Raw genomic sequence first — 22,744 nt, forward strand, 5'->3', positions numbered from 1 at the left:
CAAGGTTAAGTTCGTTTCGATTACAAAAGAAACAAATTAAACGTGTTCAGCTCGAAGCTAAACTTTAGGAATCACAAAAACACACAAACAAGCAATCCTTTCGAATTTTTTTTCCGGTCAAAGCCTCTCGCTAAACGTCGTGCTATGATACAAAAAAAAGCAAGCATCACTTTGAACTACTGCAAAGAAAGCATATCTCGAAGTACTATCATCGTCGTCGTCGTCGATGAGAGCTGTTACACCGAGTCGTTAGAAGCAATAACCATGGACGTCAACGAAGCGGGTTCCCTCATCTTGTCATCCATATGAATATCAATGAAGTTTTTACATGCTATGGGGACGAGTTCTTTGTGAATGCTTTGTCCCTCCTCTTCGTGCAAACTCGTCGTGGAATCTTCTCCATCACTTGTACTACTAAGGCACGAGTTTTCGTTTTTACTATCAGTGAACGAGATACTCGACTCGACGTTCAATCCCGAGCAGCTTCTTGGACTCAAATCTACGTCTAAATCGCCTTCTCGTCTTGCTGAAGATCTTCGAGTTTCGCTTTTGGTATCATCCAATTTCCTCAAGAAGCAGTCCTCAATCTCACTTAATGATCCCTCATCTTCATCTCCATCTTCATTGACATCATTCTCAACGTCGGAGTTCGGCCCTCCCGATTCGTCTCCGGTATCCATATCTTCCTGACTATTGAAATCTTCATCCATTTGCCGATCAGAAGAACGAGACGACATAGGCGAATATCCATCCGACACAGCCTCTTCCCGCTCCCGTAACGTTTTCATAATCAGTGTTTTGAGTAAGTTCATCACTTGAACAGCATGCATTAGAGCCGTCAATGGATCAGACATCTATCCAACAAAAAACACAACATCATACAAGTGACAAAATGAAAGTCGTATATTATGCTTCTATTACGCGCCGTCTCGGTTTATACCTGAGTCATGTTCGGAGCAAAAACCATAGCAATATTCCTTGCATTCATTTTGTTACAATCTTCTTCCTCAACAACATCAGCCATAAGATCCACAGCCCAACTCAACAACGCAGCCTCGGTTGGCTTTAACTTCTTAACGAGCTCGACCGACTCCTCTTCAGTGTTACATTGCAGAACTTCCTCAGGAGAGAGTCCATCGAGCACTCCGGACGGAAGCTCTCGAAACCACGCTTTGATCAGGCCAGCCAAGCAGTGAACATCAATGTTTTGAGGTATAATCCCTCTATTCAACTTGTCCCTTACTTGCTCCTCTTGGCTGTTTTCGGGGTTTATCCGAAAAATCCCTTCAGCCTGCAGCAAACACATGAACATACAAATCATATACATAGCTAGCAACGCGCCATTAACGACACGACACACGACAATTCGATACCTTAAGGCCTCCTTGACGGTACAAGCGATCCTGCATTAGCAAGAGTATTTTTGGTACACTATTTCCTCTTGAATCAGTAGAACATTGCATTGATTCAGCAGAGACCCCAAACACACTGGCACTGCAAAGTTAAGATATGCTCATAATTCAGCTGAACATTAAGAACAGAGAAAACTAAATGATGTCGGGATGTCGGGACCCCACTAATCACCAAAAGGCTCCTCCCTCACACCGCAAGAACAGCTCCCAGACACAGTATTGTCATAGTCCGTGACATTATTCAATGTTCATTCTAAATCCCAGGAAGTTGTCTTAATTGAGTCGAAGAACATCGCTGTTTTATATCTAACGACCCAAGTCCATCGCTAGCAGATATTGTCCTCTTTGGACTTTCCTTTTCGGGCTTACTCTTAAAGTTTTTAAAACGCGTCTCTCCTAGGGAAAGATTTCCATGGAAAGGGTGTTTCTTTCTCCTCCCCAACCAACCCGGGAGCATGTGAACTATTTCATGCTATAATCCACCCATTCATCTCCAAAAAAATGGCTAAAAACTTGGACTAAGAGACTCTAAAACTGAAAAGCCAAGAAAAAGGCTCAAATTAGCCAACATTTGAAGTGAATAAGCAAAGATTTAAGTCTTTTTTAGCACATGAACTCCCCTAACAAAGGCAAAAATGGCTAATTTCCAACCAAAATGCTCCAAGTTGAGCCCAAAAAATGACGACCCAACAAAACATTTGAACTAAAAAGGCTAAGATTCAGCTCCTTAGAAGCAAATAAGCTCATAACAAAGTAAAAATCTCAAGATTGAGGACATAAAACAAGAAACCCAACAAAGAAATGAACTCAAAAGAGCTAAGTTGAGAACCAAACAACCAAAAAACAGAGGAAATTCCTCACCTGGCACTAGGAACAGAGCTGGGAATCTCAACCTCAAACTCGACAGGAAGCCCCAAAAAACCATTGAAGCGGTCGAAAGTGACATGGGCAATATGTCGAACATTTGTCGGCCATCCAATTTCCATCTGATGGACAGTGGAGATAAGCTCCTCCCGTCGATCAACACGGCAATAAACCATCGATTTCCTCAACGCCGTGAGCAAAACATCGACCAAAGAGAGCTGATTTTGGTCATCACTGACGGAGGAGCCCTTGGCTCCTCCTTTGACCATTTTGCTGCCTCCGCCGCAGCCGCCGCCCCTAGTGACCATAACAATGCCGGTCATTCTCTCCCTCGTTCGCCGATTTGGGTGGGGGGTTTTGAAAATGTGAGAGATGGGTTTGGTTGCTTGTTTTTATTGCATTGAAGGAAGCCCTCTTCCCGTGCCTTCGTGTCGCTACGGTTCTTCGAAGTTAAACAAATTTCAAAAAAAAGGTCTCAAACGGCCACTTCACATTTCAAAAAAACGCTTTTTTATGTGCTCTCTTCTATCTGCGCACACCACCGTTATTATTTTATTATTTTTTTTACTCCTCTCTCAACGTTAAAAAAATAAATTTAATAAAATATTAAAAATTCAATTTTATATCTAATAAATAATTTCTATTTTTTAATGGGTTTTTAAAATTAATTGATTTATGTATAAATATCCATTAATTTTTTTTTTAAATGTCGAATATGTCAACAATTTATTAGAAACAAAATTAAAAATTTAATAACCGGACATAAAATGAATTATTAATGAGAATTTAAGCTTATAATTAATTGTGAGCTTCATTTATTATAACAAATAGACTTTCAAACTCAACAAAATTAGGTAAAACTAGGACTCAAATATTCCTTTTTACATATATTAATGACATAATCATGATGTCATAAATTAATTATAACTCATTTTTTAATTTGAAAATTTGAAAAAAAAAATTGTGACGATTTGATTCTTAAATTTCGTAATGATGTATTTTTACTTCTGACTTTTTTTAATTTACTTTTCATCCATTTTTGAGATTGACAGAAACATTAAAACAGACAATATCTTGTGGGTTTGAGCTATTTAGAAATGGTATCAAAGCTGGACACTGAGCGGTGTGCCAACGAGGACACTAGACCACCTACGCTGAGCCTCTAAGGATGTGGATTATGAAATCCTTTTCTTACGGACCATTAAATTTAGAAAATAAATTGAGATGGGCGTTGGGCACTTCAAATATAAAAATTGGATTATTGATGGTTGAGGGACAAATGTGGACAAGCTTGATATTTCCAATGTTATAATTTGCTTTTTTTTGTGCCAATTTCAATTATTATTGTCCTTTTTTTTTTTCTACAATTTTATTGTCATTATATTATTTATCAAAAGTTTGTCTTTAATGATGTAATATAGTAATTGTCACATCAACAAAATGATAGATTAGAGTTAATAAATTAAAATATTTTTAAATTTAATCACATGTTTTGTTTTATATTATAATTTATGAAAAATATAAAAATTATACATAATTAACTTTTTTTTTTTTTTTTGCAATATTATTTATTAAAATTAACGGGTGAATTAGTAAATTCCAATAAATAGTAAAAAAAAAAAAGGGGAAATGAATATAAGTGAGACAAATTTAGCAGTAAAAAGTGATTATTATTATTTTTTAAACCCATAAATATTTAAAAAAAGTTAAGAGAGATGAAAACGTTAGGGAGGTGGGGCCAGTGGGGTAGAAGGAGCGGAGGAGATTGAATCTAGAGGTGGGGCCCACAAATGGGTATCCTAAATCGAAAAGCAGGTGATTGAAATGGGCCCCACAAAATCAGATGAAAATGAAAATGTCAGATCTCCCTCCAAAATTCAAGGTTTGAATTTCAAATAATAATAATAATAATAATAATAATAATAATAATAATAACAGAGAGAGAGAGAGAGATTAATTTCTCTTTTTTTCCTAATATTTAATTTTAATTTATAAAAATATTAATTTTGGTATTTTGTGTTTGGTCATTATATTCTTTTTTCTGTCTCATTCAAAACTCCAACCTGTTATTTGCATTCTTATTAATAATGGCTACTCACATGATGCTGCAATTTTATTTTATTTTATTTTTATTTATTTATTTATTTATTTATTTATTTATTTAAAAAAACACAAATTTGGATTTTCATCATTTATTTAATGATAGCGACAGCTTTGATCTATTTTGAACATCCTCAATTTCAGATGCCTTAAATTTTTTTTTTGAACTTAATAATTCAAACAATTAATATTTATGTAATTTCAAGTATTAAATTTTATTTTTTTTAAATAATAAATTATTTTATTTTCCTGATTCCAAAAGTGTTCTAATTATTATCAATTTAAGTATACAAAATAAAAGATAAAAAGAGAAAGAAAATAATAATAATAATTGGACCCTTTTAGGTTTGTAATTTAAAGTAAATTCTTACTTACCCATTTATTTTAACCGCATAAAGTTTAAAAAGATATTTGTTAACCTTGAATATAGGTTAAATTATTGATATTATCTTATAGTTCGAATACGGTATTTGTCACATCAAGAACACCTTAGTCTAAAAAATATTTCAATTCGGTATAGTTGTGGATAGAAGAAAGTGGGACCCTAGTATAATGGTAACGATGTTCGAGTCCCAATGTTCATCCAAGGAATCTAAGAAATTGCTACTCTAACAATATGTATGAAAGGTCGAGAATAATATTTGAATATAGACATTTTTTAAACCCGGGGCAAAATAATAATATCAGCAGACAAACCCAATTCAAGAGAGTAGATGAGTTTAATGTAATGTTATATCATATGACCTTCACATGAAGGACCTTGACACTGTTCTTTGGTACCTAAAATTCATGAATTCAAACACTAAATATTTCATGATCTACTTAACCACTAGATTTTCAAACAACACAGGCACAGAGACAAAATTGGAGCCTTTTCTTGATCTTAATTGTAAAGAAAACACTGAAAAGTGTACCTTACAAACAACTAATTGAAAAACTGAATCTCATCATCTTCCAGCAATTCTCAGTAATGGTGAAATGATACCTTGTATCTCCAGCAATGACTGTTGTATCCGAATCTCTTCGTCTACCGATCGCTTTAAGTTTCTGATGTGATCTTTCAAGGCACCCGAGGCTCTAATATCTTCGGCCCGTAGCTCTAGAACCTTTCGTGTCAACCCCATCAACAAGCTTGAGTATCTTGGCAATGTAGAGTGCTTTTGTAAGAAAACCAATAGCAAACCAAGCTCCTCCGTGTTCAAATTCGAAACGCATTTCAACAGCTTCTTTCTTGCTACCAATTCCTCCATTACAGCCACCACATTCTCCGGGTTCTTACTCGCTAACACCGATACTAGAGCATCCTTGTGCCTGAACTTCTTCAAGAGTTTATCGTGCTCTGTCAACTTCACCTTTTTGGGTTTCATGACTAGGTAATCTCCTTCAGTTGGCTTCTCCCCTTGACCACGATGAAAGTATCGAAAGTGAGAAGGCCTCAAGGCTCGCCTTTGAGGTTCCCCAACTGATCCGAGACTCCAAGGGTTCGACAAATTACTCGACGTAATTCCCTTAGTCTTCCTCTTGCCAGCATACAAGATCCCATTTGAAGTCCCTATAACTCTACTACTACAGTCAGGAGAAAACCCAACTGACATAAGAGGTGTTGGGAATCTCATTGAATGAGTAACTTTCATTTTTGAATAATCAAACACCTTCATATACCCATCCAGAGCTACACTCAAGATTCTAAATTGATCTGATTCTTCTCCGCTATCCTTGCCCAATTTCCCAACACATAGTGAAGTAACAGTCTTATTATGACTCTCCATAGAGCCCACCATCTTCCCACCTCCAATCACATCCCAAATTTTCACAGAATTACCCCCAGCAGTAGCAACTAGTCCACCTGACGGTAAGAAAATCACATCCTCCACCGGTTTCCCGTGATTTACTTCCAGAACCGATTTTGAATTCGTTCTAGCATCCCAAAGCTTCACAGTGTGATCATACGACCCAGTGACAAACATGTCCATGCTAGATGGAGAGCATGCTCCACTTCTAACATAGTCCTTATGGCCCAAAAAATCCAAAAGCGGAGTCTGACTCGCCACATCCCAATACTTAACAACTGCATCATCCCCACCAGATACTAGGTGGAGCTTATCGAGAACCGGGTACTGGACAAAATGAACTGGGCGCAAATGGGAACGAAGCTTTCGAAGCGGGGTTCGAGATTTAACATCAAAGACTTGGACAAGCCCTGAAAGGTCTGAGGCAGCAATGAGGAGGCCATCACAACGAAACGAAGCACAAGATACAACATCTCGAAAAGATGTAATTGCAGAGGTAGGGGCCATGGTTTCCGTGCTAAAAAGAGTCAGAGAGGTCGAGTGGCTAGCAGAGAAAATGGAAGGATTCGTCGGACAGAAGGAAACAGAGGATATGGATGAAACAAGGTTCGGGATCTCATGACGCTTAAAGGAGGACCAATATTTTGATTCTGGAGTTTCTTTGGGTGTCCTGGCTTTAGCTTTAAGCTTTGGTTTAACCAGGAAGGTCCTTGTTAAACTCAAAGAATTAGGTTCTCCCATGCTTAGACTGAAAAAAGAACACCCTTCTCACCTAAACTACAGCAGCATGAAAATGTAGAGCAAGTAAGCCTAAAAATGAGAAAAATATGCGATTAAACAAAGTATAGAAGGCCCTCGATGCACAAACAACATAAAATCCAGACACAATAACACCCATTCTGCATTAATTTAGAACATTGGCAATCTGCCACTAAAAAAATAGGTACAAACAAACAAGAAAAAACATATTTCAACGACAATTCAGCGACTCCAAACAACATCAAAAGAACCCAAAAGTTCGAACAATAAGTAAATCTCTGAATCTTAGCATTGTTATTCAAAATACCCACTACCAATTCAGCAAACAGAGGAAAAATTAAGATTCAATGCAGTTAAAACCAAGGAAATTGACTAGAAAGAACAACGAAAGTGAGCATCGCAACAGAGCATGAATCAAATATATCGGTTGGGTTGTGAACAAAAAAGAACAAAATCAAAACATTAAACCTTACCAGAAAGAATGAATTGTGGGCGAACGGTTCGTATCATGTACAAAGAAGCAATCGGAGGGGGGCGAATACAGAGAGAAGGGTTTATGCGTGAATCAAAGAACTTAGGGCAACCCTTAGGGTTTTGGCGGATGGCTTGGAAGAACGGGGTTAGGGTTTTTCTTACACGTAAGTGGAAGAGAGAATAGTAATGGGCCGTTGGGCTTCATTTAAAATCCCTAAAATTTAAATAATTCTAAATAGTGCTTTAAATTTAATTTTTAATTTTTATATTTATTTATTTTGTAATTTTAATTTCAATAATATCGTTTATAAAAAATAGGTGTATTATTCAAATTAATCCTTTTTTATTATTATTTTTAAATCGTTTGAATTTATATAATGCCTAAAAATATGTGAAAATATTTTTTTAAACCAATTTTGAAACAAATAGATTTTTTAATGTAATTTTATTTTTTCATATAAATTAATAGTTTATATTAAAATTGATTTCTGTAAAAAAGATATATCTAATTTTTAAATATATAAAATAAACAATAATATTTGAAAATTTGAATTTAAACATCTTTCATCTGTCTGAGTCTATTTAAACATACTGTTCATTCTATTTTTCTCATTCAGTCTCATTTAACAAATTCCTTTCGCAAAGCTTTCCTCTCTCTCTCTCGCAAAGCTTTCCTCTCATGGCTGCTAAATTCTTGACTTACGGTGATGTCGTTATTCAAGGATCTGATTTGCATAGTTTAGAAGGCAGAAACTACTTGAACGACACCATCATAGATTTCTACTTTGCCTACCTCTCCGCAACGTACCAATCAAACGAAATTCTATCGATACCAACGAGTGTCTCTTTTTTGTTGGGCAACACTCTTGATTGGGATATTTTTATATCCACGATCGAATCCCTGAACCTCCCTGAAAAGAAGCTAATTTTTTTCGTCGTCAATGACAACTCCAACGTCTCCTCTTCCGGTGGATCTCATTGGAGCTTGCTGGTGTACTGCAGAAAACGGAATTTATTCATGCACTACGACAGCCTTTCCACGATGAACAGTGAATCTGCTTTCACCCTTTATGAATCTGTGAATGGCTACATCAATTATGAACCAGCAGAGTTTATGGAATGTCGTGCACCTCGACAAAACAATGGATATGATTGTGGACTATATGTGATGGAAACTACTCGAGTGATTTACGAGCATTATTTCAACGTTGATCAATTTCGAAGCAAGGATGAGATTTCTGGACCCATTAATGTGATGCGAAGTGTAAAGAGTAAGTATGTTGAGTTCAACATGCGTTCTGAAATGCTGCAGCTTATTCACGGATTGAAACAAGAACAAATCAATTCTAGATAGTTTTTTTTTTAATTATTTTTAATTTTATTCCTCGTCATCGATTGAAGCAAGAACAAAGCAACTCTAGATAGGTTTTTTTAAAAAGAAGAATAAAATTATTTTTAATTGTATTCATCATCGATCTAAAACTGATATACGTAAATGGATGAATAAAAGTATTTGTTACAATTTGATATTAGATTATTAGTGTACAAATCCATATTTTTGTTTAATTATTAAAATGGTCAGTCTTATTATTATTAATAACCGCTCAAACAACTAATAAATAAATAAAAAAATAAAATCTAAACCGTTTATCAAATCTAAATAAAATCTAAATAGTTATCGAATAAATTAGATGAAGGTTAAATTAATTTTTTTTTAAAATACTTTTGAATTTTACATTATCTTAAAAAAATATATATATCAAATTTTTAAAAATTTCATTATACTAAAAAAAATCAAAACCTACATTTACGCAGTTAAATATAGTATTCTTAATAATAATAATAATAATAATAATAATAATAATAATAAAAACTTCCTATTTTTTTATAAAAAAATTCAAACACTTTTAATGAACTTCCATAAACATGTTTGAACATTAACCTAATGTTCATCATCTATGAACTCGACTTAAAATGCATATTTCATCATGCAGACAATCAACCATTATCGAAGACTATCTGTTTTACATTTCATAACGTTCTCCGAATATATAACGAAATGACCAAACATAGAACTTAACAAGGGCCCAAACATCATTAGTATGTGATTCTACACAACGTTGCAGCTCCAAAGTACATGATCTAGACCTTCCTCCACAATCAAAACAGAGCATGTTTGTTTGTTTGTTTGTTTGAGGCAATTAAGAATAGGCATGCAAATGATATGCCTCTCAAGGACTTGAACAATGTGAATCCAGTAGGACAACCAAACCAGGCATGTCTATCATTGGAGGCAAAATGAAACAGCTGCAGTTCACTTCCCGGTCAAGCCAGGTGACATTATCCGCTTGCTTGACGAATGGGATATTTCCCTACAGCCGAACAACCCGATCCTAAGGGCAGGGGAGAAGGAAGGTAGAGAAGCCAGGAGAGTAGAGTTCAACAGTGTTTGTAAAGACACCAACTATGAGCAAGATCCATTTGGTTTGGTTCTCGACATGACCGACTAGAAGAAGTATATGAAGGAATCCGTTCTACTTTTGGTTCTCAACATGACCAACTAGAAGAAGTGTATGAAGGAATCCGTTCCATCTCCCTATTCTTGTATCTTGCCTAAAAACCATCAATATGGCTAATGCTAGAAAACATTTCCTAAAGGCCATTTGGGTTAATGTGTTTTTTGGTAACAGTCCCAACGCGTCTATAGAGAGAGATTTTCACACCCTTATAAGGAATGTTTCGTTCCCCTCGAGGTTTCCACACCCTTATAAGGAATGTTTTATTCCCCTCTCCAACCGATGTGAGAGTTCACATTTTTGCAGACATCTTAAATGAAAAAAAGGTCTATTCCAAAAGCAAAATTTAACAAACAAGCATGCAAAACAGCAGAGGGACAAAACACAATATGGTTTCAATCAGATGTCAAATTAAAGAGATCCAGTCTTGTGGTTCACAATAACCAAATAGATTCCAAACCAAAGCAAAGAAACCACAACAGTTTTCACTCTTAAATACCTCGCATATCAAAATTTGCAGATGATCAAACACCTTTAGAACTCTTGAGATGCAGATCCAATGTCGCCTTTACCCGACCCGGCTTTCTTAGGCAAGAGATTTTGATGGATATTCGGCAACACTCCACCATTTGCAATGGTCACATCACCCAAAAGCTTGCTTAGCTCTTCGTCGTTACGGACTGCGAGCTGTATGTGCCTCGGAACAATACGGTTCTTCTTGTTGTCCCTGGCAGCATTGCCTGCAAGCTCAAGCACCTGCAAATGAAGATTTTTAGTATACTCAGCTACTTTAAATGCAAAACCAATTCATCATCATTGTACAGAAACAATAGGGATGAACCCAAATGAAACTTCGTTCATCCAAAGAACAAACTCACATAGTCTTGTGGCTTTGGCATCTTATTCACCAAGTAAAACTAAATAAGCTGCATTCAGTATCAATTTCTAGCCAATTGGATGACATGCAAGAGAAAAAGGGAGGCCACAATTCAAAGCTCGAGATTACTATGCAATGGTGAACCTAATTTCAAATAGTTTCTTCATCAATTTAAAGAAACAAATCGAAATTCATCATCTCCAAATCAATTCCAGAGCCAAAGCAGACGAAACCCAACAAAATCAGATATAAGAATTTCGATTCAAGTGATCAAAGCACTACACTACAGCACCTCACTTCATCACAATCAGACGAAAACAACTCCACAGATAAACAGATCGGAAACACAAGTAAAAGATCTGATGAGAAGAACAAGCACTAACCTCGGCAGCCAGATATTCAAGGACAGCGGAGAGGTAGACGGGAGCACCGGCGCCAACGCGCTCCGCATACTTACCGGCCTTAAGAAACCTCGCAATACGACCGACGGGAAACTGAAGACCAGCCTTCTGAGACCGCGAAACAGACTTCGTGGCCTTTGGTTTCCCTCTGCCGCCCTTGGTCGAAGCCGATGAACTCATAGTATAGTTTTTCCCGGCGGATGATCAAACCCTAGACAATATGCAACTTGATAGAGATAGAATCGAAAAAAGAAAAATCGAGGGATTAAGGAAGAAGGATCCCTAAAATATATATAGAGAGAGAAACGAAATCACATGAATCAGCAACTTCTATATCATTAATGAAAAAAAATAAACATTTAAATTAGTGGCCAATTAAGTAAATTGAAGATTTCGCATCTTAAAGCGGTTATATCTCGTAATTTCGGATTGGCATGCAAGAAAATTTACGGATTCCAGGAAATTGAAAACTCGACTAGTTTCTTTCGATTCTGATTAGCGGTGAACTTCATCCGCATTTACACAATAAAAAAGTTGAACGACGACAATGACGGAACCTGATCTATGCGAAATTCGTTTCGCAAATTTACATACGGAAAGAAGTATGATCCATTGAAGCTAATAACAATCTAACATAACCTAACTATTTAATTTTCATTTCATCATCAATGGTAGTGATTTCTACCGTAACCTAAAATTCTTGAGAGGCCGATCCGATTTCGGCCTTGTCTTTCGCATTCCCGGCCTTCTTCGGCAAAAGAGACTGATGAATCTTCGGCATCACTCCTCCACTAGCAATCGTAACCGATCCCAAAAGCTTGCTCAATTCCTCATCGTTCCTCACCGCAAGCTGAATATGCCTCGGAATGATTCTGTTCTTCTTGTTGTCCCTCGCAGCATTCCCCGCTAACTCCAAAACCTAAACGAAAAACAAAATTCCTGAAACAAAACACTAAAAATCTTAGAATTGAACTGTAAACGAAAGTAGCCTTACGAACCTCAGCGACGAGGTATTCGAGGACGGCGGAGAGGTAAACCGGTGATCCAGAACCTACGCGCTGGGCATAACGGCCCTTCTTGAGGTACCTGGCAATACGACCCACGGGGAATTGAAGACCAGCCTTGTGAGACCTGGAGACTGCCTTGGCGGCAGATTTCTTGCCTCTGCCACCCTTAGTCGGAACATCGGTAGAACTCATTTTTACTTTCCGGCGGTGAGATGGATTCATACCATAGAAGAGGGCTGTTGGTTTGCTTTTATAGTGAAGAACGGAACGCTGTGATTGGTGGAACGTTGTTTCACGCCGATCGCCAATGTGGCGGGAATTAAATTTTTAAAAATTTGGCGCGACAGCCGAAGATTTAAAAACTAAATTAATTAGTTTTTTTTTTCTTTTTTTTACATATCCTTAATAAATACAAATACCTCAATTTAATTTTAATTTATTTATTTTAATAAATCTTAAATTTAATCATTTTTAATTAAATTTTAAAAACAAAAATATTTTTTTAACTTTTTTATTTTTATTTTTAATTTTCAAATTTTAGATTTGGATTTGAAAATACGGTTAAAAAATAGTTAAATTTACTTTTTTTTTTAAATATTAATACTAAAAATAATTTAATACAATGGCCCAAAATTAATTAATGATTATATTGGGCCCATTTACTATTTGCTTAATGGGCTCAAAATTTTATACAACGGCCCAAAACTCGTCGAATTTTCCACCGGCCCAACACAGAAAAATCATTAAATTAAAAAATTTTCCCTTTTCCACGTCATTCTTTATTTTATTATTTGAGGAAAAAAAATAAAAATATTATTAATGGTTAATACGAGCATAACTCAGTAAATAACTCGATAATTATATTTACATTTTTTAAATTTTATTTAAAATTATATAATTATATTTATTTAATTTGGGTGGGGGAAAAAGGTGATGATAAATCAAACACGTGATCCATTTGTTTATCTCTAAGAAGGAATATTCTTCTTACGTAAAATGACCCAATTGTCCCTATGCCTTTTCACATACATTGTACAATGTTTGTTGGCCCATTGCTCTTATGGGCCTCATAGAAAATTAATTTCCAAAGATGCCCCTCATAATTTTTCATTTGTTTTTACATTTTCTTTTAATTTTATAATACCAAAGCCCTCACTAAGTAGGTGGAGGTTCATAGAACATGGATTTATAAATATTAAATGCCACTTCACATTTCAAAAAAACGCTTTTTTATGTGCTCTCCTTCTATCTGCGCACACCACCGTTATTATTTTATTTATTTATTTATTTTTTTTTACTCCTCTCTCAACGTTAAAAAATAAATTTAATAAAATATTAAAAATTCAATTTTATATCTAATAAATAATTTCTATTTTTTAATGGGTTTTTTAAATTAATTGATTTATGTATAAATATCCATGAATTTTTTTTTTTAAATGGTCGAATATGTCAATAATTTATTAGAAACAAAATTAAAAATTTAATAACTGGACATAAAATGAATTATTAATGAGAATCTAAGCTTATAATTAATTGTGAGCTTCATTTATTATAACAAATAGACTTTCAAACTCAACAAAATTAGGCTCCTTTTACATATATTAATGACATAATCATGATGTCATAAATTAATTATAACTCATTTATGCTTTTTTTAATTTAAAAAAATTGAAAATTTTTTTTTTTACTATTTGATTCTTAAATGTTATATTTTTACTTCTGACCTTTTTTTAGTTTACTTTTCATTCAAGACTGTAAAAATTTATCTCTAGTAGATGCGTTTTAAAATTTTGAGATTGACAGAAACATTAAAACAGACAATATCTAATAGTGGGTTTGAGCTATTTAGAAATGGTATCAAAGCTGAACACTGGGCGGTGTGCCAACGAGGACACTAGACCACCGACGCTGAGCCTCTAAGGATGTGGATTGTGAGATCCTTTTCTTATAATAAGGGCGTACCGAACCATTAAATGTAGAAAATAAATTGAGATGGGCGTTGGGCACTTCAAATATAAAAATTGGATTATTGATGGTTGAGGGACAAATGTGGACAAGCTTGATATTTCCAATGTTATAATTTGCTTTTTTTTGTGCCAATTTCAATTATTATTGTCCTTTTTTTTTTTCTACAATTTTATTGTCATTATATTATTTATCAAAAGTTTGTCTTTAATGATGTAATATAGTAATTGTCACATCAACAAAATGATAGATTAGAATTAATAAATTAAAATATTTTTAAATTTAATCACATGTTTTTTTATATTATAATTTATGAAAAATATAAAAATTATAGATTTTTTTTTTNCTTTTTTTTTTTTTTTGCAATATTATTTATTAAAATTAACGGGTGAATTAGTAAATTCCAATAAATAGTAAAAAAAAAAAAAGGAAATGAATATAAGTGAGACAAATTTAGCAGTAAAAAGTGATTATTATTATTTTTTTAACCCATAAATATTTAAAAAAAGATAAGAGAGATGAAAACGTTGGCGAGGTGGGGCCAGTGGGGTAGAAGGAGCGGAGGAGATTGAATCTAGAGGTGGGGCCCACAAATGGGTATCCTAAATCGAAAAGCAGGTGATTGAAATGGGCCCCACAAAATCAGATGAAAATGAAACTGTCAGATCTCCCTCCAAAACTCAAGGTTTGAATTTCAAATAATAAATAATAATAATAATAATAAGAGAGAGAGAGAGAGAGAGAGAGATTATTTTCTTTTCTTTTTCCTAATATTTAATTTTAATTTATAAAAATATTAATTTTGGTATTTTGTGTTTGGTCATTATATTCTTTTTTCTGTCTCATTCAAAACTCCAACCTGTTATTTGCATTCTTATTAATAATGGCTACTCACATGATGCTGCAATTTTATTTTATTTTATTTTTATTTATTTATTTATTTATTTATTTATTTATTTAAAAAAACACAAATTTGGATTTTCATCATTTATTTAATGATAGCGACAGCTTTGATCTATTTTGAACATCCTCAATTTCAGATGCCTTAAATTTTTTTTTTGAACTTAATAATTCAAACAATTAATATTTATGTAATTTCAAGTATTAAATTTTATTTTTTTTAAATAATAAATTATTTTATTTTCCTGATTCCAAAAGTGTTCTAATTATTATCAATTTAAGTATACAAAATAAAAGATAAAAAGAGAAAGAAAATAATAATAATAATTGGACCCTTTTAGGTTTGTAATTTAAAGTAAATTCTTACTTACCCATTTATTTTAACCGCATAAAGTTTAAAAAGATATTTGTTAACCTTGAATATAGGTTAAATTATTGATATTATCTTATAGTTCGAATACGGTATTTGTCACATCAAGAACACCTTAGTCTAAAAAATATTTCAATTCGGTATAGTTGTGGATAGAAGAAAGTGGGACCCTAGTATAATGGTAACGATGTTCGAGTCCCAATGTTCATCCAAGGAATCTAAGAAATTGCTACTCTAACAATATGTATGAAAGGTCGAGAATAATATTTGAATATAGACATTTTTTAAACCCGGGGCAAAATAATAATATCAGCAGACAAACCCAATTCAAGAGAGTAGATGAGTTTAATGTAATGTTATATCATATGACCTTCACATGAAGGACCTTGACACTGTTCTTTGGTACCTAAAATTCATGAATTCAAACACTAAATATTTCATGATCTACTTAACCACTAGATTTTCAAACAACACAGGCACAGAGACAAAATTGGAGCCTTTTCTTGATCTTAATTGTAAAGAAAACACTGAAAAGTGTACCTTACAAACAACTAATTGAAAAACTGAATCTCATCATCTTCCAGCAATTCTCAGTAATGGTGAAATGATACCTTGTATCTCCAGCAATGACTGTTGTATCCGAATCTCTTCGTCTACCGATCGCTTTAAGTTTCTGATGTGATCTTTCAAGGCACCCGAGGCTCTAATATCTTCGGCCCGTAGCTCTAGAACCTTTCGTGTCAACCCCATCAACAAGCTTGAGTATCTTGGCAATGTAGAGTGCTTTTGTAAGAAAACCAATAGCAAACCAAGCTCCTCCGTGTTCAAATTCGAAACGCATTTCAACAGCTTCTTTCTTGCTACCAATTCCTCCATTACAGCCACCACATTCTCCGGGTTCTTACTCGCTAACACCGATACTAGAGCATCCTTGTGCCTGAACTTCTTCAAGAGTTTATCGTGCTCTGTCAACTTCACCTTTTTGGGTTTCATGACTAGGTAATCTCCTTCAGTTGGCTTCTCCCCTTGACCACGATGAAAGTATCGAAAGTGAGAAGGCCTCAAGGCTCGCCTTTGAGGTTCCCCAACTGATCCGAGACTCCAAGGGTTCGACAAATTACTCGACGTAATTCCCTTAGTCTTCCTCTTGCCAGCATACAAGATCCCATTTGAAGTCCCTATAACTCTACTACTACAGTCAGGAGAAAACCCAACTGACATAAGAGGTGTTGGGAATCTCATTGAATGAGTAACTTTCATTTTTGAATAATCAAACACCTTCATATACCCATCCAGAGCTACACTCAAGATTCTAAATTGATCTGATTCTTCTCCGCTATCCTTGCCCAATTTCCCAACACATAGTGAAGTAACAGTCTTATTATGACTCTCCATAGAGCCCACCATCTTCCCACCTCCAATCACATCCCAAATTTTCACAGAATTACCCCCAGCAGTAGCAACTAGTCCACCTGACGGTAAGAAAATCACATCCTCCACCGGTTTCCCGTGATTTACTTCCAGAACCGATTTTGAATTCGTTCTAGCATCCCAAAGCTTCACAGTGTGATCATACGACCCAGTGACAAACATGTCCATGCTAGATGGAGAGCATGCTCCACTTCTAACATAGTCCTTATGGCCCAAAAAATCCAAAAGCGGAGTCTGACTCGCCACATCCCAATACTTAACAACTGCATCATCCCCACCAGATACTAGGTGGAGCTTATCGAGAACCGGGTACTGGACAAAATGAACTGGGCGCAAATGGGAACGAAGCTTTCGAAGCGGGGTTCGAGATTTAACATCAAAGACTTGGACAAGCCCTGAAAGGTCTGAGGCAGCAATGAGGAGGCCATCACAACGAAACGAAGCACAAGATACAACATCTCGAAAAGATGTAATTGCAGAGGTAGGGGCCATGGTTTCCGTGCTAAAAAGAGTCAGAGAGGTCGAGTGGCTAGCAGAGAAAATGGAAGGATTCGTCGGACAGAAGGAAACAGAGGATATGGATGAAACAAGGTTCGGGATCTCATGACGCTTAAAGGAGGACCAATATTTTGATTCTGGAGTTTCTTTGGGTGTCCTGGCTTTAGCTTTAAGCTTTGGTTTAACCAGGAAGGTCCTTGTTAAACTCAAAGAATTAGGTTCTCCCATGCTTAGACTGAAAAAAGAACACCCTTCTCACCTAAACTACAGCAGCATGAAAATGTAGAGCAAGTAAGCCTAAAAATGAGAAAAATATGCGATTAAACAAAGTATAGAAGGCCCTCGATGCACAAACAACATAAAATCCAGACACAATAACACCCATTCTGCATTAATTTAGAACATTGGCAATCTGCCACTAAAAAAATAGGTACAAACAAACAAGAAAAAACATATTTCAACGACAATTCAGCGACTCCAAACAACATCAAAAGAACCCAAAAGTTCGAACAATAAGTAAATCTCTGAATCTTAGCATTGTTATTCAAAATACCCACTACCAATTCAGCAAACAGAGGAAAAATTAAGATTCAATGCAGTTAAAACCAAGGAAATTGACTAGAAAGAACAACGAAAGTGAGCATCGCAACAGAGCATGAATCAAATATATCGGTTGGGTTGTGAACAAAAAAGAACAAAATCAAAACATTAAACCTTACCAGAAAGAATGAATTGTGGACGAACGGTTCGTATCATGTACAAAGAAGCAGAAACTTCAATCGGAGGGAGACGAATACAGAGAGAAGGGTTTATGCGTGAATCAAAGAAATTAGGGCAACCCTTAGGGTTTTGGCGGATGGCTTGGAAGAACGGGGTTAGGGTTTTTCTTACACGTAAGTGGAGGAGAGAATAGTAATGGGCCGTTGGGCTTTATTTAAAATCCCTAAAATTTAAATAATTCTAAATAGTGCTTTAAATTTAATTTTTTATTTTTATATTTATTTATTTTGTAATTTTAATTTCAATAATATCGTTTATAAAAAATAGGTGTAATTATTCAAATTAATCCTTTTTTATTATTATTTTTAAATCGTTTGAATTTATATAATGCCTAAAAATATGTGAAAATATTTTTTTAAACCAATTTTGAAACAAATAGATTTTTTAATGTAATTTTATTTTTTCATATAAATTAATAGTTTATATTAAAATTGATTTTTGTAAAAAAGATATATCTAATTTTTAAATATATAAAATAAACAAAAATATTTGAAATTTTGAATTTAAACCAATAAAAGATAAATAAATATAGAGGGAATATATCATCTGTCTGAGTCTATTTAAACATATGGTTCATTCTATTTTTCTCATTCAGTCTCATTTAACAAATTCCTTTTGCAAAGCTTTCCTCTCTCTCGCAAAAGCTTTCCTCTCATGGCTGCTAAATTCTTGACTTACGGTGATGTCGTTATTCAAGGATCTGATTTGCATAGTTTAGAAGGCAGAAACTACTTGAACGACACTATCATAGATTTCTACTTTGCCTACCTCTCCGCAACGTACCAATCGAACGAAATTCTATCGATACCAACGAGTGTCTCTTTTTTGTTGGGCAACACTCTTGATTGGGATATTTTTATATCCACGATCGAATCCCTGAACCTCCCTGAAAAGAAGCTAATTTTTTTCGTCGTCAATGACAACTCCAACGTCTCCTCTTCCGGTGGATCTCATTGGAGCTTGCTGGTGTACTGCAGAAAACGAAATTTATTCATGCACTACGACAGTCTTTCCACGATGAACAGTGAATCTGCTTTCACCCTTTATGAATCTGTGAATGGCTACATCAATTATGAACCAGCAGAGTTTATGGAATGTCGTACACCTCGACAAAACAATGGATATGATTGTGGACTATATGTGATGGAAACTGCTCGAGTGATTTATGAGCATTATTGCAACGTTGATCAATTTCGAAGCAAGGATGAGATTTCTGGACCCATTAATGTGATGCGAAGTGTAAAGAGTAAGTACGTTGAATTCAACATGCGTTCTGAAATGCTGCAGCTTATTCACGGATTGAAACAAGAACAAATCAACTCTAGATAGATATGAAATGTTGCAACTTATTTTTTTTAATTATTTTTAATTTTATTCCTCGTCGATCTAAACTTGTAATGATGCACGGATTGAAGCAAGAACAAAGCAACTCTAGATAGGTTTTTTTAAAAAAAGAATAAAATTAAAATAATTTTATTCATCATCGATCCAAACTGATGTACGTAAATGGATGAATAAAAGTATTTGTTACAATTTGATATTAGATTATTAGTGTACAAATCCATATTTTTGTTTAATTATTAAAATGGTCAGTCTTATTATTATTAATAACCGCTCAAACAACTAATAAATAAAAAAATAAAATAAAAGAATAGTTATCGAATAAATTAGATCGAGGTTAAATTAATTTTTTTAAAAAATACTTTTGAATTTTACATTATCTTAAAAAAAAAAATCAAATTTTTAAAATTTTCATTATACTAAAAAAAATCAAAATTACATCAAAACTACATTTACGCAGTTAAATATAGTATTCTTAATAATAATAATGATAATAATAATAATAATAATAATAATAAAAACTTCCTATTTTTTATAAAAAAAAATTCAAACACTTTAAAATTTTTTAAAAAAATTCAAAAATACCTTAAACACTTACCTATATTTCAAAATAGACACGAACTTTTAAAAATTTGAAGATAATAATTTTTGTCATATTTTGATGGTAAAATTTTTTTGTCTAATAGATAAAAAAAAATGAAAATAAAACGAAATTCGTAATTTAATGAACTTCCAAATACATGTTTATTTAATGGTTCGTGTTTTAGAAGTTTCTTTGAAATATGCTTCTATTTGGATAAGAACATTAACCTAATGTTCATCTATGAACTCGACTTAAAATGCATATTTCATCATGCAGACAATCGACCATTATCGAAGACTATCTGTTTTACACTTCACAACGTTCTCCGAATATATAACGGAATGACCAAACGTAGAACTTAACAAGGGCCCAAACATCATTAGTATGTGATTCTACACAACGTTGCAGCTCCAAAGTACATGATCTAGACCTTCCTCCACAATCAAAACAGAGCATGTTTGTTTGTTTGTTTGTTTGAGGCAATTAAGAATAGGCATGCAAATGATATGCCTCTCAAGGACTTGAACAATGTGAATCCAGTAGGACAACCAAACCAGGCATGTCTATCATTGGAGGCAAAATGAAACAGCTGCAGTTCACTTCCCGATCAAGCCAGGTGACATTATCCGCTTGCTTGACGAATGGGATATTTCCCTACAGCCGAACAACCCGATCCTAAGGGCAGGGGAGAAGGAAGGTAGAGAAGCCAGGAGAGTAGAGTTCAACAGTGTTTGTAAAGACACCAACTATGAGCAAGATCCATTTGGTTTGGTTCTCGACATGACCGACTAGAAGAAGTATATGAAGGAATCCGTTCTACTTTTGGTTCTCAACGTGACCGACTAGAAGAAGTGTATGAAGGAATCCGTTCTACTTTTGGTTCTCGACATGACCAACTAGAAGAAGTGTATGAAGGAATCCGTTCCATCTCCCTATTCTTGTATCTTGCCTAAAAACCATCAATATGGCTGGTGCTAGAAAACATTTCCTAAAGGCCATTTGGGTTAATGTGTTTTTTGGTAACAGTCCCAACGCGTCTATAGAGAGAGGTTTCTACACCCTTATAAGGAATGTTTCGTTCCCCTCGAGGTTTCCACACCCTTATAAGGAATGTTTCGTTCCCCTCGAGGTTTCCACACCCTTATAAGGAATGTTTCGTTCCCCTCGAGGTTTCCACACCCTTATAAAGAATGTTTCGTTCCGCTCGAGGTTTCCACACCCTTATAAGGAATGTTTCGTTCCCCTCGAGGTTTCCACACCCTTATAAGGAATGTTTTATTCCCCTCTCCAACCGATGTGAGAGTTCACATTTTTGCAGACATCTTAAATGAAAAAAAGGTCTATTCCAAAAGCAAAATTTAACAAACAAGCATGCAAAACAGCAGAGGGACAAAACACAATATGGTTTCAATCAGATGTCAAATTAAAGAGATCCAGTCTTGTGGTTCACAATAACCAAATAGATTCCAAACCAAAGCAAAGAAACCACAACAGTTTTCACTCTTAAATACCTCGCATATCAAAATTTGCAGATGATCAAACACCTTTAGAACTCTTGAGATGCAGATCCAATGTCGCCTTTACCCGACCCGGCTTTCTTAGGCAAGAGATTTTGATGGATATTCGGCAACACTCCACCATTTGCAATGGTCACATCACCCAAAAGCTTGCTTAGCTCTTCGTCGTTACGGACTGCGAGCTGTATGTGCCTCGGAACAATACGGTTCTTCTTGTTGTCCCTGGCAGCATTGCCTGCAAGCTCAAGCACCTGCAAATGAAGATTTTTAGTATACTCAGCTACTTTAAATGCAAAACCAATTCATCATCATTGTACAGAAACAATAGGGATGAACCCAAATGAAACTTCGTTCATCCAAAGAACAAACTCACATAGTCTTGTGGCTTTGGCATCTTATTCACCAAGTAAAACTAAATAAGCTGCATTCAGTATCAATTTCTAGCCAATTGGATGACATGCAAGAGAAAAAGGGAGGCCACAATTCAAAGCTCGAGATTACTATGCAATGGTGAACCTAATTTCAAATAGTTTCTTCATCAATTTAAAGAAACAAATCGAAATTCATCATCTCCAAATCAATTCCAGAGCCAAAGCAGACGAAACCCAACAAAATCAGATATAAGAATTTCGATTCAAGTGATCAAAGCACTACACTACAGCACCTCACTTCATCACAATCAGACGAAAACAACTCCACAGATAAACAGATCGGAAACACAAGTAAAAGATCTGATGAGAAGAACAAGCACTAACCTCGGCAGCCAGATATTCAAGGACAGCGGAGAGGTAGACGGGAGCACCGGCGCCAACGCGCTCCGCATACTTACCGGCCTTAAGAAACCTCGCAATACGACCGACGGGAAACTGAAGACCAGCCTTCTGAGACCGCGAAACAGACTTCGTGGCCTTTGGTTTCCCTCTGCCGCCCTTGGTCGAAGCCGATGAACTCATAGTATAGTTTTTCCCGGCGGATGATCAAACCCTAGACAATATGCAACTTGATAGAGATAGAATCGAAAAAAGAAAAATCGAGGGATTAAGGAAGAAGGATCCCTAAAATATATATAGAGAGAGAAACGAAATCACATGAATCAGCAACTTCTATATCATTAATGAAAAAAAATAAACATTTAAATTAGTGGCCAATTAAGTAAATT

The 22,744-nt window shown here is 34.9% G+C and overlaps 7 protein-coding genes across 9 annotated transcripts; 1 reads left to right on the forward strand and 6 right to left on the reverse strand.

Moving 5' to 3' along the window:
• Window positions 1–2,755, reverse strand: LOC111807126 (rho GTPase-activating protein 2-like). Its single transcript, XM_023692708.1, has 4 exons — window positions 2,274–2,755; window positions 1,374–1,494; window positions 941–1,291; window positions 1–854 (listed from the first exon to the last, which is right to left on the reverse strand). The coding sequence occupies exons 1-4, from the start codon at window positions 2,597–2,599 to the stop codon at window positions 237–239; spliced, it is 1,416 nt and encodes a 471-aa protein (XP_023548476.1). The 5' UTR covers window positions 2,600–2,755; the 3' UTR covers window positions 1–236.
• A 2,328-nt stretch (window positions 2,756–5,083) lies between these two features.
• On the reverse strand, window positions 5,084–7,536 carry LOC111807123 (protein SLOW WALKER 1-like). 2 transcript variants are annotated; one of them, XM_023692702.1, is made up of 2 exons: window positions 7,399–7,536; window positions 5,084–6,943 (listed from the first exon to the last, which is right to left on the reverse strand). In XM_023692702.1, the coding sequence occupies exon 2, from the start codon at window positions 6,905–6,907 to the stop codon at window positions 5,324–5,326; it is 1,584 nt and encodes a 527-aa protein (XP_023548470.1). In that variant the 5' UTR covers window positions 6,908–6,943; window positions 7,399–7,536; the 3' UTR covers window positions 5,084–5,323. The 2 variants fall into 2 exon arrangements, with proteins under 2 accessions (XP_023548470.1, XP_023548471.1); XM_023692703.1 differs by having other exon boundaries at window positions 5,084–6,976; window positions 7,399–7,534.
• Window positions 7,537–10,289: 2,753 nt separating this feature from the next.
• Window positions 10,290–11,558, reverse strand: LOC111807135 (histone H2AX). The gene is made up of 2 exons (XM_023692718.1): window positions 11,176–11,558; window positions 10,290–10,671 (listed from the first exon to the last, which is right to left on the reverse strand). Exons 1-2 carry the CDS (start codon window positions 11,371–11,373, stop codon window positions 10,450–10,452), a joined length of 420 nt encoding a protein of 139 aa, XP_023548486.1. The 5' UTR covers window positions 11,374–11,558; the 3' UTR covers window positions 10,290–10,449.
• Window positions 11,559–11,653: 95 nt separating this feature from the next.
• Window positions 11,654–12,419, reverse strand: LOC111807133 (histone H2AX-like). Its single transcript, XM_023692716.1, has 2 exons — window positions 12,192–12,419; window positions 11,654–12,112 (listed from the first exon to the last, which is right to left on the reverse strand). Exons 1-2 carry the CDS (start codon window positions 12,390–12,392, stop codon window positions 11,885–11,887), a joined length of 429 nt encoding a protein of 142 aa, XP_023548484.1. The 5' UTR covers window positions 12,393–12,419; the 3' UTR covers window positions 11,654–11,884.
• Window positions 12,420–15,768: 3,349 nt separating this feature from the next.
• Window positions 15,769–18,234, reverse strand: LOC111807121 (protein SLOW WALKER 1-like). Of its 2 annotated transcripts, none has more exons than XM_023692699.1 (2): window positions 18,084–18,234; window positions 15,769–17,628 (listed from the first exon to the last, which is right to left on the reverse strand). In XM_023692699.1, the coding sequence occupies exon 2, from the start codon at window positions 17,590–17,592 to the stop codon at window positions 16,009–16,011; it is 1,584 nt and encodes a 527-aa protein (XP_023548467.1). In that variant the 5' UTR covers window positions 17,593–17,628; window positions 18,084–18,234; the 3' UTR covers window positions 15,769–16,008. The 2 variants fall into 2 exon arrangements, with proteins under 2 accessions (XP_023548467.1, XP_023548468.1); XM_023692700.1 differs by having other exon boundaries at window positions 15,769–17,661.
• Window positions 18,235–18,798: 564 nt separating this feature from the next.
• On the forward strand, window positions 18,799–19,473 carry LOC111807768 (NEDD8-specific protease 1-like). The gene has a single exon (XM_023693636.1). It carries the CDS (start codon window positions 18,799–18,801, stop codon window positions 19,471–19,473), a length of 675 nt encoding a protein of 224 aa, XP_023549404.1.
• A 1,981-nt stretch (window positions 19,474–21,454) lies between these two features.
• LOC111807134 (histone H2AX) lies at window positions 21,455–22,723 on the reverse strand. The gene is made up of 2 exons (XM_023692717.1): window positions 22,341–22,723; window positions 21,455–21,836 (listed from the first exon to the last, which is right to left on the reverse strand). The coding sequence occupies exons 1-2, from the start codon at window positions 22,536–22,538 to the stop codon at window positions 21,615–21,617; spliced, it is 420 nt and encodes a 139-aa protein (XP_023548485.1). The 5' UTR covers window positions 22,539–22,723; the 3' UTR covers window positions 21,455–21,614.
• Between the last annotated feature and the right edge of the window lie 21 nt (window positions 22,724–22,744).

This window comes from Cucurbita pepo, chromosome LG12, assembly GCF_002806865.2.
Source record: "Cucurbita pepo subsp. pepo cultivar mu-cu-16 chromosome LG12, ASM280686v2, whole genome shotgun sequence".
NCBI lineage: Eukaryota > Viridiplantae > Streptophyta > Magnoliopsida > Cucurbitales > Cucurbitaceae > Cucurbita > Cucurbita pepo.